Genomic DNA, 14,384 nt, shown 5'->3' on the forward strand with positions numbered 1-14,384 from the left:
GCCCTCTGAACTCTGACAGTGAAACTCCACCTCTTTAATAGACTACCTGAATTAGGATCTTCTGGGTGCTTGTTAAATATGTGGGTTCACAGGCTCCACCTCAGGATTTAACAAACACATAAATAATTATGTACATTTTTTAAAAGTTTGTATTATATTCTTTAATGACATTCAAGAAAGAATAACCCCCTAAAATAAAATATAATTTTTATTAAATAACGCTTACTAGTGAATAAGCGTTTTGATTGACATCTGAGGAGTATTTTAAAAGTCATAGTAATTTAAACTATTGGTATTAGATAACTCTCAAAAGATTGGGGCTTGGTAAATAATTCTTCTTGAGCTCTACTATCCACCATAGTATCCATAGCCACCTGTGACTACTTAGATGTAAAGTAAGTATGATTAAATTAAGTACAATTAAAATTAAAAATCCAGTTCCTCAGTCACACTAGTCACATTTCAAGTGCTCAATGGCCACATGTGCTTTAGAAATTACCATAATAGCACAGATATCAACCATTTCCATTCTCGAAGAAAGATCAGCTGGACAGCATGGCCCTAGAGCTTACAGATAAGACTGTCTCAGAAAGATAAGTTATTTGGACCAAAATATTATCTCTTACCTTCCCCCACTGTAAAGTGAATGATGTTATCATCTATGTCCAATCCATCTGTCCCAAACACACCGATTGCTGGGGAAAAGCCATGGTGAAAAGCACAGCCTCGAATGTAAGATGAGCCACGTTCTTGAATCTATAAAACATTAGGATTCAGTGAATATTTTAAAAATAAAATGAAAATATATTTAAAGGAAAAATTTGAAGTAGGTGATTTTCAGGAAACACACCTTGGTAAATAAAATACTCAATTTATATTCCATAAAAAGAGATGATTTCCCAGCAGGTCTTTTAATCCTGGCAAATGTCCACATATATTATGATTAAATAAAGCAAAAAATAAAGTATGCTTACTTTAAATGCAGGTAAAAAATTCTCACTTTGCTATGCATTTATATTTCTATCATTACCTATAAAATGCTTAGGTACTAAAATTTATTTTTTCAAAATAGTTAGTTTACTATATGATTAACAGGGATTTTCTTTTTCTTCAAAATTTGACATTCTAGGCAAGGGGTTATGACTCAACTGTCTATTGGAACCAGTCAATGAGTAGGTTAGGGGTTTCAATTTCAAACCTACAAGATTACTTTTTATTTCCATAAGAAATAAGCTCTCATTTTCCTTAAATCACCAGCCCTCATAGAATATTTATTTTCCCACTTTGGCAGAGACATGGATATACAGACATAGGTATTTTTCATTTGAAAAATTTAAGCAATACTCACTTTGTTTAATAGAAACTGGAAATATGTTTGGCTATTTCAAAATAAAGTGAAGGTGTTAGGTACCATTATAGATGGTCAATCCTTTCACCTTCTCTGCTCCTTTTTCTATTTTTATTTATCTTACCCTAAATAAATGCATGAAATGGGTGGAATGAAACGCTACCATGAGTCTAAAACAGTTAATGGGGAACACATCTAAGAAAGTTGTATTATATTATATCATAGTCTTAGTAATCATAAGCTATGGCTATTTAGTAAAGATAAATGAAAATCAAATCAAAATCAAAATGGATATATGCAAAAATTCAACATAAAGTACAAACCTGTCCTAGGTTAAGAAACGTGACAGCATACCGTGGGTCCGTGCTGTCCCTGAAGCCTTCCTGGCCACTGTGATAAAATTCCACATCACTTATCCTTGCATTTCCTGTGGGAAGGGAGCAGTTAAATTCATTTTTTTCTTGAAAAAAATCTAAAACATTTAAAAAAATCTACAGAAGCTGTAATTTTTCCCATTACAAACTTGTTTTCAACTCTTTCATGGAAATCGCATTAGTTTTTCAATGCTCCTTTAATCTAAATGAGGCAGTATTTCTGAACTTTTTTTTTTCACTACCTCCCCCCCCCCAGCCTTCTTAGGCATTTTTTCCTAATAGCTTCCCCTCCCCATGAAGTTTTAATAACACAGATATACTATGTATCTGTTAATGTATGGTGGCCCGTTGGGGGACTACAAACCATTGCGATAACTAAGGGTATTTTTATCCCTCAAGGACCAACTTCACCCCTTGGTGGTGATATTGTCTCTGTTGAGAATACATGACATAAGGCATGAGATATAATTCACGTGACATTTCCATTTTGATGTTCTAAAGAGCCTTTACGGGCATTATCTTTACATAACCTCTCTAGAATATGCACTGCCAACTCTCTGCTCATCAGTTTATCGTAAGTACCACTGAGCTGACAAAAGCCAATTTCATAGATTAGTAATAACAGCAAAAACAGTCCATGAGGGATTGCTCTGCGCCAAAGCTGTACTAACGGCTGGCAGTGGGTGGTTTCATTCTCATACAACATCCTATGAGTTAGGAACTTTTATTACTCCTATCTTTTATGGAAGAAAACTGAGGCACAGAGATCCATGGCTGGCTGGTAAGAAACCAGTAAAATATAGTCCTTGCTTCAAAACTGATATTTAATAAAATGCATTAGAGAGGAATTATTTTGCACTAGAAGGAAAAAAACCGGTATAGTGGGGAACATAAGATTAATATAATAAAGACAGAGAAGAAATGGTTATCACAGACCATGTGGGCCTACAAAGCCATTGCTGTGTTTTCTTTATTTACATCCCAAAACAATAGGAGCAAGGAAAGGTTGTCATGGGAATAGGGCCCATCTTGGGACTTTAAGTGAGACAGACATGGATTACTGCAGCAATTTACCCCTCTAATCATCTATTTCTTTATCTTTATCTTGAAAAGAGTGACAACATTGTAATAACTATGTATGATGTCAGGTGAGTACTAGACTTCTTAGGTGAATCACTTGGTAAGTTATATAAATGCCTGTACTGTGCTGTATACCTGTAATTGCAAAATAAAAAAATTAAAAGGGGGGCAATATTTATGCCATAGTACGATGGGTATTAAATGAGGTAATAGGTGCAAATGCTTAGCCCCATGCCTGAAATCTTGTATCATGCCACTAATAAAAAACAAAACAGCGAAATAAGCCAGTCAGAGAAAGATAAATGTCACATGATCTCACTCATTTGTGGAATATAATGAACAACATAAACTGATGAGCAAAAACAGATCCAGAGACAGAGAAGCATCGATCAGACCATCAAACCTCAGAGGGAAGGGAGGGGAGGGTGGGGATAAGGGGAAGAGATCAACCAAAGGACTTGAATGCATGCATATAAGCCTAACCAATGGACACAGACACCAGGGGGGTGAGGGCATGAGTCGGGGGGTCAGGAGGGAGGGGAGATAAGGACACATATGTAATACCTTAATTAATAAAGAAAAAAATTCATATTGAAAACAAACAAACAAACAAAACAAAAACTCCTTGTCACCTTTGGAGTTAACAAGGGGAAAGAATCAAGCATTTTTCTTACATTTCCTTTATAAACTGTCCCTCAAGGTAGTCAAATAATTGTTTGGAGGAGCTTCTCTTTATAGAGGTATTCTAGATTATAAATGAGGAGGGAACAGTATAATTAAAATATCACCATTTTAAACCTCAGTGGTTTAATCCAGGCAATGATCATGAATGGCTGCTAACATCTCAAAAGGAGAAACAGTCATACATTATGTGCCTACAAATGAAAAATTATACCATCAGCTATGAAGAGTTCTTGCATAAAAACTGAATCTGTATCTGATCAGTTTTCTAGTTCTAACCTACACATGCATAGAAAATCTAAGTGAGACAGAAACAACTAAAATTCTAGGAATGCAATCCCTAAATCCCAGAATGTTGGAAACACTATAGGACAAATGACCCATTTCCTTTTATCAACAAAATGCAAGGAAAAAGAAATGAATCAGAGACATTTAAGATTCATAACCAATTGCAACATGGATCTTATTTAGATCCTGATTTGAATAAAGAGAGCACAAAGGAAGGAGGAAAGGGAAAAAAAGGAAGGGATGGGAAAGACAGGGAAGAGAAGGGGAAAAGGAAGGAAGGAAGGAAGGAAGGAAGGAAGGAAGGAAGGAAGGAAGGAAGGAAGGAAGGAAGGAAGGAAGGAAGGAAAATGGTGAATAAACTGGAAGAATTTGAATGATCACTTGATGAAAAGGAACTATTATCATTTTTAAGTCTGATACCTACAGATATTTTTTAAAAAGTCTTAGAGTTATATTCTGAAATGTTTCTAGATTAATTAATATGTGGCTGCTTCATTCACAATAGTGAAAATAAGAAAACAACCTGAGTGTCCATCAACAGATAAATAGGGCAAGGAAGATGAGGTATATGTAAACAACAGACTATTATTCAGCTACGAAAAAGCGGGAACTCTCCAATTGCAACAATGTGGATGTATCTTGAAGGCATTATAGTGAAATAAGTCAGACAGAGAAATACAAATACTATATGGTATCACTTACACGTGGAATCTGAAAAAAAGCTGAACTTGTAAAAACAGAGTAGAACAGTGGTTACCAGGGGCTGGGAGAGAGGGGGAAGTTGGGGAGATGATTAAGGACATAAACTTACAACTAGAAGATAAATAAGTCCTAGAGATCTAACGGACAGCATAGCAATTATAGAATGAATATATATATGCCTAAGCGACCAGCTGACCAGTAGCTATGACGCGCATGACGTGCACTAACCACCTCCAGGGGGCAGATGCTCAACGCCAGAGCAAAAACCACAGGCCTGAAAACATGGAATAGTCTGATGAATCTCAGAGGGAAGGGGGGAGAGGGGAGGGTGGGTAGAGATTAATCAAAGATCTTATATACATACTAGAGGCCCAGTGCACAGATTTGTGTACAGGTCCGGGGGGTCCCTCAACCTGGCCTGTGCCCTCTCACAATTCGGGACCATTTGGGGGATGTCGGAGAGCTGGTTTTGGCCCGATCCCTGCAGGCCAAGTCGAGAGACCCCATCTAGTACTATGTTATAAACTTCAAAGTTACTAAGAGACTAGATCTTAATTGTTCTCACCACACAAAAAAGGAATAATTATGTGATGTGATAGAGGTGCTAGTTAACACTCTGATGGTAATCATATTGCAATATATAAGTATCAAATCAACACACTGTACACCTTAAACTTACACAATATTATATGTTAATTACATCTCAATAAAAAAAATGTGGCTGCTTCAAAATAATCCAGTGGCTTAAATAGCGTGGGTGGGCATATAGATGACACAAGATTGGGGAAAGTTGATAACTGTGGTAGCTGGTAATAGGATTCATTACATTATTTTCTCTATTTTTAGTATGTTTTGAAATTTTCCTTAGAAAATAACAGATCTGTTGTGCTTGTTAAAAAATAATTTTTGATTGGGTGAGAAACTGGACAAGCTATTATCTAAGGTCATTGTTAATTTGATAATTCTTACTGTCTGAAGTAAAATAAGTGGAATAATGTTGGGGATTTGGTATGGGAAGGGCTATACAATCCCACTCAAAGCTTTATTTTCCAAGTATCAAAAACAAGACACCAGGCCCAAAGTGGAGTCACTTATGCTAAGTCACACAACACCAAACTGAAATTTAACTTAACTACAGTTCTGGCTCTTCCAGAAATGGAATCTTAAATCAGTGAATCAGGAATGGCCCAATCAGCATCAGGGGTAATGTGTTTGATAAACCCTTGCCATCCCCTACAGGGAAAGTAACATTTATTTATTTATTGTTTAAAGTATTACAAGTAGTAGTACATATATCTCCTTTTTCCCCTACTGACCTCCCCCCGGCCTCCCCCACCCCTTGGCACATGCCCTCACCCCCCTAGTATCTGTGTCCATTGGTTATGCTTATATGCATGCCTTGCACTAACCAATTTGCTTTTTTACTGAGTATAACCTTGTTCCTGTTCCCTTCTGCCTATAAAATCTTTCCTTGTGTACGGCTCTTCAGAGCTCCATTTGGCCTGCTACACTGGATGCTGCCTGATGCATGAATTATTAGATAAGGCCAGTAAGATCTTTAAAACGTACTCAGTTGAATTTTGTTTCTTAGCACAGGAGATCCTATAAAGACGTGAGAATTACTGAAGATCTGACTACACATTGTAAAGAATGGGCTATATTTCATCTAGGAAAAGAAACTGAATTTGTACCAACCTTTAAAAGTCATCATATTTTCAGTGAATGAGCTGATCAGGACACGTGCACCAAATGATTCCTGGAACCAACCTGGGTAGTCTTCACCAAGTATTTTGATGTTCCTGCTCAGTATCCCAACATCAGCTGCTAATGTGTAGCTCTGACGTGTTCCAGGAACTTGGTATCTTTCACCTGCAACAGGACAGCTAGGTCATTACCAATGCTGAGAAATTCCCATCTTCATTAGTTTATTTGCTGTTCATAGGCTACATAGCTTTCGAATATGCCAAAAGTTAGCACAAATGCGTAAATTGATTAACATTTTATACTTAACATACATAGATGGCAGACTGAAACGATAGCTTTTTAATAAAACAAAATGTAATCAAAAGTATTTCTTTTATATAAAAAGATTATTATAATCAGCAACGAAGTTATTGCTTCGTAGGAAGTTTGCAATCGCTTTATACACTGATGTAAGGCAAGTTGAAAAGCTGCTTGAAATTCTAATAGATGAGGAAGTGAGGTAGAGAATAAAAGAATTTGCCCAAGGCTGTGTGGAAAATCAGCAATATTACCTCTCCTGACCGCAAACCTTGGTTTGTTCCACATTTCCTGGGCATATTTTGTATCAATCACAATTCTTTGTAAATACTAGTAGCATAGCAAACATAGTGTATACACTTGCATCTTAATGATCTAGAAAACATAACCTAAATTCCATTCTACATTTCTGGAAATGTTAGTCAAAACTATAAGACAGGCAGGTACATTTCAAACAGAGAGAAATGTTTGGTAGTTTAAAGGAAAAACTCAAAGACTATATAATGTCAAACTTCCAAAACTTTTTGCTTTACGATCAAAATGTTCTTCAACGAAAACTCTTCTTTTTGATTTAGAGGAAAATATGTGATACAGAATGATAGACATATATGCTTCTATTAAAATACTGCTTTAAAATGTCCTCTTAAGTTTCTTTTTCACGCAGGCCACATATCCACAGCCTCTCACACCGCCTTACGGCTGGAGTTCTCATGAGCACCAGAGCATCTCAGTGGTTTTCTGACATCCTTCTGTCTGCTTCCACGTCTGGGATTCCGAGGAAGGTAGCAGGACAAATGGGGGAAGGGTGGGTGCTGGGAAGGCCCTGACCCTACAGGCTGAGATTTGGTCTTCAGTTGATTCTGAGGAATTCCTTCTTTCCTGGAGAATTACGGTTTACCATTTGGCTGTAGTTTGTTTAAATGCAGTTTCAACTGAGGAATGTGTCAATGAAACCAATCAGGACAAAAATGCTCTCAGGTCAACGTTTTCAAATGTTAGTGTGCCTAAGAGTCACCTAGAAGCCTGCTTAAAACAGAAAGTGACATCTTATCCCACAGAATGAGAGAATGCAATGCAGTAGATCTTTGCTGTATGTTTGTGCCGGGAGCCGGTCCATCCTTGCTGTTTCAAGGGACCTGGCATATATGGCATATGGTTCTTAATATGTTTGCTCACCTTCTTGGCGCTGTGTTTTAACCAAGGTCACCTCTCCGAGAAAGGTTGAATCCCCAGGTAGGGATTTTCCCCTGAAGTTAGGGAGGGAATAAAACCCCTCAAGTAAGTGCCAGGCGGGTAATTAATCCCTTTAACTACGAACAATCATGCTTAAACTACATAATCTTTTCTCCCTGGAATGGAGATAAGAAACGCCCTAACCTTTGTAATAGAGATTGATAGGATTGAATCAACTGGTATAAATACAGTTGTAACAAGACAGAAACACACAGAACTCAGAACAAGACAGCAAGAGACAGAACTCAGACAGGGCTTGGAAGACAGGACCAAGAGAGACAGAGCCTAGGCACAGAACCTACACAGAACGTTCTCTAGAGACAGAAGAACTTCGCTGGAGAGAGCATGCCGGAGGATCCTGGAGAGGGACTGGCCTCGGAGCCTAGAGACAGAGCCTAGCGGGAGAACATGGCAAGGGATCCTGGACTGAACCTGACTATAGAAATTGGCAAGAGAACCTGACTAGAACCTGGTGACTGAACCTGGCTGGAGATCTGAAGCAGAACCTCTCTGGGATCCTAACCAGAACTTCGCTAGAGATCCTGACCAGACCCTGACCAGAGAACCTGGCTATGATGATCAACTGAACCCTGTCTCCGTGTCCTTCCTTCTTCGCCAACTCCGTCCACACCTTTGGGGACCCCTGGACCCGCTGGGCTTGGACCCCGGCATCTGGCGCCCGAACAGGGACCCCTAGGTAAGCACCCTGCACTCGGGACGGATAGGACTCCACCGTAGGAAGAGGGTGGATAGTCTTCGCCGACTCCGTCCACACCTTTGGGAACCCCTGGAACAGGATTCCCTTAGGTAAGCCCCCCCCCCCCCATTGAGAACCCCACACTCGGGACGGATAGGACTACACCAGGGTGCTGCAAACCCCCCTACAGAGGATAAGTAGGGTAAGAAGGTGGATAGTACAGAACTTAGATTGAGAAGATGTGCCATACTGAGTCCAAAGAAAGAAGACTCTGTATTGATCTTTACATTAAGAAGATGTGCCATACTGAGTCTAAAGAAAAAAGACTCCGTATTGATCTTTTAACACATATGCTTGCTAGCAGAGGAATTAAGGTTACTCCCAGTCAGACAGAACGTTTTATACAAGAAGTATGTCCATGCTTTTCTGAGGAAGGAAAGGTGCCAGAAAGGTAAATGTAGAGGCATGGGAGAAGGTAGGCCCAAGGAGCCTTATCCTTAACCCAACTGCAGCCTTTCCACCCCGGGAAAGTGCAGGATTGGCAAGCTCTCCCTGGGGTGATAGACTCAGGTAATAGCGGAAAGCGCCAATCCTACTCTTAAAATGGATACAAGAGAGCATTTCAGGTTTTTCTTTTTAATGGCTGCTTTTAAAAAATAAAAAAGGGGGAATTTGCCGGGAGCCGGTCCATCCTTGCTGTTTCAAGGGACCTGGCATATATGGCATATGGTTCTTAATATGTTTGCTCACCTTCTTGGCGCTGTGTTTTAACCAAGGTCACCTCTCCGAGAAAGGTTGAATCCCCAGGTAGGGATTTTCCCCTGAAGTTAGGGAGGGAATAAAACCCCTCAAGTAAGTGCCAGGCGGGTAATTAATCCCTTTAACTACGAACAATCATGCTTAAACTACATAATCTTTTCTCCCTGGAATGGAGATAAGAAACGCCCTAACCTTTGTAATAGAGATTGATAGGACTGAATCAACTGGTATAAATACAGTTGTAACAAGACAGAAACACACAGAACTCAGAACAAGACAGCAAGAGACAGAACTCAGACAGGGCTTGGAAGACAGGACCAAGAGAGACAGAGCCTAGGCACAGAACCTACACAGAACGTTCTCTAGAGACAGAAGAACTTCGCTGGAGAGAGCATGCCGGAGGATCCTGGAGAGGGACTGGCCTCGGAGCCTAGAGACAGAGCCTAGCGGGAGAACATGGCAAGGGATCCTGGACTGAACCTGACTATAGAAATTGGCAAGAGAACCTGACTAGAACCTGGTGACTGAACCTGGCTGGAGATCTGAAGCAGAACCTCTCTGGGATCCTAACCAGAACTTCGCTAGAGATCCTGACCAGACCCTGACCAGAGAACCTGGCTATGATGATCAACTGAACCCTGTCTCCGTGTCCTTCCTTCTTCGCCAACTCCGTCCACACCTTTGGGGACCCCTGGACCCGCTGGGCTTGGACCCCGGCATGTTTGCTAAACGAAAGAATGGCTACAGCAGGGACTCTTCCTAGCCAGCATGTAAACAGTAGCACCCCGTGGGGACCAGTCTGAGTGAAATGCTCTTCTAAAATAATTGAGATGTTTCATGTAATAATTGTAATTACAGAGGAAAGCACTAAAATGTGACGACTTTAAGACATTTTAATTACATATCTATTTGGTTAAAGAACAACCACTTACCAAGGTGAGTGTAGGAAAGGGGCTCATTGAGAATGAGAATTTTGTGACCATGCAGGATTTTAACGATGCTTCTGGTTTCTGTCTGGTGGATATCATAACTCGTGGTTGTTATCACAATCTCTTCTCCCTCCTTAGGAAAAATCAAGTGCCAAATACAAGAACAATTTAAAAAATAGGTTTATATTTATTAATAACTATTCAAAATTCTAATTTATTTATATCTGATTAGAATCAGGGTATTGTCACAGAAAAAAAACCTATATACTTAGATGTCTAAAATAAATATGCTTCTCTTTGATATTATGAATTCTAAATTTTGAATTATCTTAGAATTTTCTTACATTTAATTCAGTCATTTAATAAAATCAGGCTATACATTTAAAAATTAAATAAATAAATAATCATATTTTTATTAAAAAGCTGATGAGAACAATACTCTTTAAGACTTAAAAATTTTTTCCGAGGATTTTAAAACTTAATTAACTATCATTTGAATTCCTGAAAGGTAGGAGGAAGATAAATCTTAAAGAGCAAGAAGACCAAGTCTTAGAATCTGTATTTGTATATGACGAGCTCCTTCTTGTCATCCAAATATCTGCTCAAATGTACCTGTAGGGGACCCCTGGAGCAAAAGACAGATTAACAAGAGAAAAGCATCTAAATTTATTTAACCTAAGTTTTATGGGACACGGGAGCCTTCATAAGGGTGAAGATCTGAAGAAATTGTTATCCCTGAGTGTTTCTATGCTAGGTTTCATGGCGAGGGACAGTAGTGGGAAAATGTGACAGGGTACGAGTTCAGTGCAATAAACTAGGAGAACTAGCAAGGTTCATTCCAATTCTTCTTTGTGTCCCTTTGTTTCCAGAGATAAGGATGGTCTTTTCCTCTGGGTACAGGGAGGGCACCTCACATATGAAGGTTTATGATCTGTTTCAGGGGAAAGTAGAAAGTCCTTCCAGCACAGGCTGTTTCTCAAATGCCTTCATCTTAAAATATTTAAGGTTTTGGGACAGCATGTCTTGAATTTAATATTTTTGAGTAGCATGTCTTGAACCCCATCTTACCCTTGACAGACGCTTTCTCTGGCCACCCTATTTAATGTTATCTGCCATCCTCTACTAAGGTAGTTTGTCTCACAATACCTGTTTTATTTCCTTCATCGTGTGAATCATAGTCTGAAATGAATACATTTATGTGTTAATTTCATGTCTGCTTCTCCCACCCCAACGTAATGTCCACTATAGTCTGACCAATTTCTTCACCACTGAATCCTTTGTCCAGAAAATGTCTGACACTTGGTTAGATATTAATTAGATAATTAATATGTAAAACATATTAATTGGGTAAATAATAAAAAATATTAATTAGAGAATATGGATATTGAAATCATTTAAGTACCATCTAAAAAATAATCACAACTCAATATCACAAATAAGAACCTATTGTACACAGATTACAGTACCTCCCAATAAATCTTCTCTCTATTTACCAATTTTAAACAACATTAAGAGAGCCAACCCCGTTGATTTGTTTTGATTTACTCAGACAAAGCCTTTCTTTGTTCTGTGACTCAGTAGAAGGGAACTGGCTGAGATCTGAGAGCTTGGAAAAGGAGTCAATCCATTTCCCTGACCTTTCAGCATTAAAAAGAGTATTTGTAAAACACGTGAGTCGATGGCATATGCACACTTATGGGTATAGTAGAGATGGAATTGCCACCACTCATTTTACCAAAATTGCATTTAACACAGGCATTATTTGAATATCATTGGGCATCAAGATTTGTTTTCTTTCCCAATGGTTAACACGTAAAATAAACAAATTAGAAGTAAAGAGAGAACTAGGATAACAATAAAATGTACTTAAAACAATTTCTTGTTTCTGTTTTGCAAGAATTTGTAGTAAACAAATATTTTCCCCCCAAAACTTCCATATTTCCCTTTCATAACTAACATATACAAGTTGTTCTTTACACGTTCTGAAGGACCTTTGACGCCACAATTTTTAAATGCCTGCTATCAGGTCAGCATTTTGAGTGCAAGCTAATTGCAAAATACACATTTCTCAACTGGCTAATCATGTGAGAAATAACTGTCCATGAGAATAAAGAAGAAACCTTTTGTACGCTGACCCACTGTGTGTGTTCACTTTCCACCACATAGTGTTTCCTCTACCTGCCAATCCACAGCATCCATCAGAGACAGGACTCTGGAACCCGCCTCTGCGGTTTCTGAGAGTTTAGTTTTATATATCGAACGCGGAAGTCCATGGAGGTCCAGCTCACCAAACACCCCTGCAGGAGGAAAGCACACTGCTACGTACTCAGCACACAGTACTGAGCTAGGTGCCGAAATAAAATGACACTGTTCTTGATATATTCTAAGAAGCGGCTGAACATTTTAGAATGAATGACACCAATCGGGGTCATCTGCTCAGGGCTTTGACACTTTGATTCACTTCTAGGAACAGAAGTGAATAGACATTAAGGCCAGTACACAAGAGTATATGAATGAAGAGGCTTAGTTCAACAGTATTTGAAAATATGAGGAAACTAGAATTAATTAAATTGTATTTCAATAGAAGGATGGGATAAACTGTAATATACTAATTCCATGGTGCAATATGCTGTAAAAGGAAAGGGTGTTATCTGTAAGTATTGATCTGGAAAGACATCCATAACATTTAGGAAAAAAAGCACTAAAATATGAAAAGAATTAATGCTTATAGAAAAGAAAGGTTATGAAGAAAGCCAGATTGGAGATGTATAATGGGCATGTGGGGAGATTGGTTAATGTTAGTTTTATCATGAATTATATTTTGGTTTAAAATATACACATCTATATCTAATTTAATGTAACATGACTTAATATTTAAAAATCTCTGGCACTTTTATAATCCCTTACTATGAATAAATATCTGTAAAAGCTTCTGAACCATACAATCATGAACTAATAATAATATTTTAAATTACATTCTTAAAACTGATATGCATGATACTTTTAGTGTCTGGAAACACATACCTAAGACCTTTGATCCTTGATTTGGTCCTTCTGGAAAAGCCCACTCTGGAGTAGAATGATTTCCTCTGAGAACAATCTGTAATTCTCCTTTAAAAGGGTTATCTTCCCAGCCACCAATTAATCTACCTCCCTGCAGTGAAGCAGAAAATTGTCAATACTTAAAAACTGAGCAGAAAAAATTCCTCCCCTAAAAAAAGAATTGGGAAGACTGGAAGCCTTGTCTAGTGAAAATGAATAAATTCTGTTATCCAAAGAGCAGTATTATAACTGGAAGTGACCTCAACTTAATCTACACACTATGGGATAAGCAATTTAATTTCCCAAGGTCAAGTTCAATATCTATTTTCTTTCAGAACTGGACCTAAAACTGGAACCTTTTAAGACCTAAACTACTGCAGTTTGAACAGATCCCACTGGGTTGTAAAATAATATGGCCTATATATAATACATCCCTCTATTTAATCCAAGCTGTGCCATTTATGAGCCATCATTGTTAGTAATAAAAGCTATTACTAAATGCTTGCTGATTCTATGTCAGGCATAATGTGTAAGGCTTTACCTATATCGTACCACTTAACCTTTACACTAAACCCATGAATTGGTATTATTCACACTTTATAGGCAAGAAAACTGATGCTAAAAGTAGTCGAAAAACTTTCCCAAGGTTACCCAACTATTAAACAGTGAGGCAAGGATTCAACTGTAGCTTTAATTTGCCTCAAAGCTCACACATGTAACTAAAATATCACACCTTTAAAATATTAAAAGCTCAGTTTTACCAAAGAAAATCTACTATACACTTTTATGTTTTAACTAGAGGCCCGATGCACGGAATTCGTGCAAGGGGCTCAGCCCTCGCAGCCACGGAGGCTGCCTTGGTCCTCACAGCCCTTACTTTGTCTGGAAGGTCATCCAGAAGGATGACCAGAAGGTTGTTTGGCTGTCCAGTCTAATTAGCATATTACACTTTTATTATTATAGATGGTGTTAATACCTTTTTTGTTAGGTCATTCTTTTAATATACTTTTAATTAAAAGAGAATTCAGGAGAATATGACTAATAATAAAAGACTGCCTGGCTGGCATGGCTCAGTGGTTGAGCATCGACCTATAAACCAGGAGGCCACGGTTTGATTCCTGGTCAGGGCACATGCACAGGTTGCGGGCTCGATCCCCAGAGTGGGGCATGCAGGAGGCAGCTGATCAATGATTCTTTCTCATCATTGATGTTTCTATTTCTCCCTCTCCCTTCCTCTCTGAAATCAATAA

At 38.4% G+C, this 14,384-nt stretch overlaps 1 protein-coding gene across 1 annotated transcript in view; it reads right to left on the bottom strand.

Moving 5' to 3' along the window:
• PKHD1L1 (PKHD1 like 1) overlaps positions 1–14,384 on the bottom strand; it is a 131,651-nt gene that overhangs the window by 27,387 nt on the left and 89,880 nt on the right. Inside the window, exons 56-61 of the mRNA XM_059671898.1 lie at positions 13,117–13,246; positions 12,271–12,389; positions 10,096–10,225; positions 6,169–6,342; positions 1,672–1,775; positions 627–756 (exon numbers count right to left, since the gene is read on the bottom strand). Coding sequence (XP_059527881.1) covers positions 627–756; positions 1,672–1,775; positions 6,169–6,342; positions 10,096–10,225; positions 12,271–12,389; positions 13,117–13,246 — 787 coding nt within the window. The remainder of the gene's footprint in view (positions 1–626; positions 757–1,671; positions 1,776–6,168; positions 6,343–10,095; positions 10,226–12,270; positions 12,390–13,116; positions 13,247–14,384) is intronic.

Source organism: Myotis daubentonii, chromosome 17 (genome assembly GCF_963259705.1).
Source record: "Myotis daubentonii chromosome 17, mMyoDau2.1, whole genome shotgun sequence".
Taxonomy (NCBI): Eukaryota; Metazoa; Chordata; class Mammalia; order Chiroptera; family Vespertilionidae; genus Myotis; species Myotis daubentonii.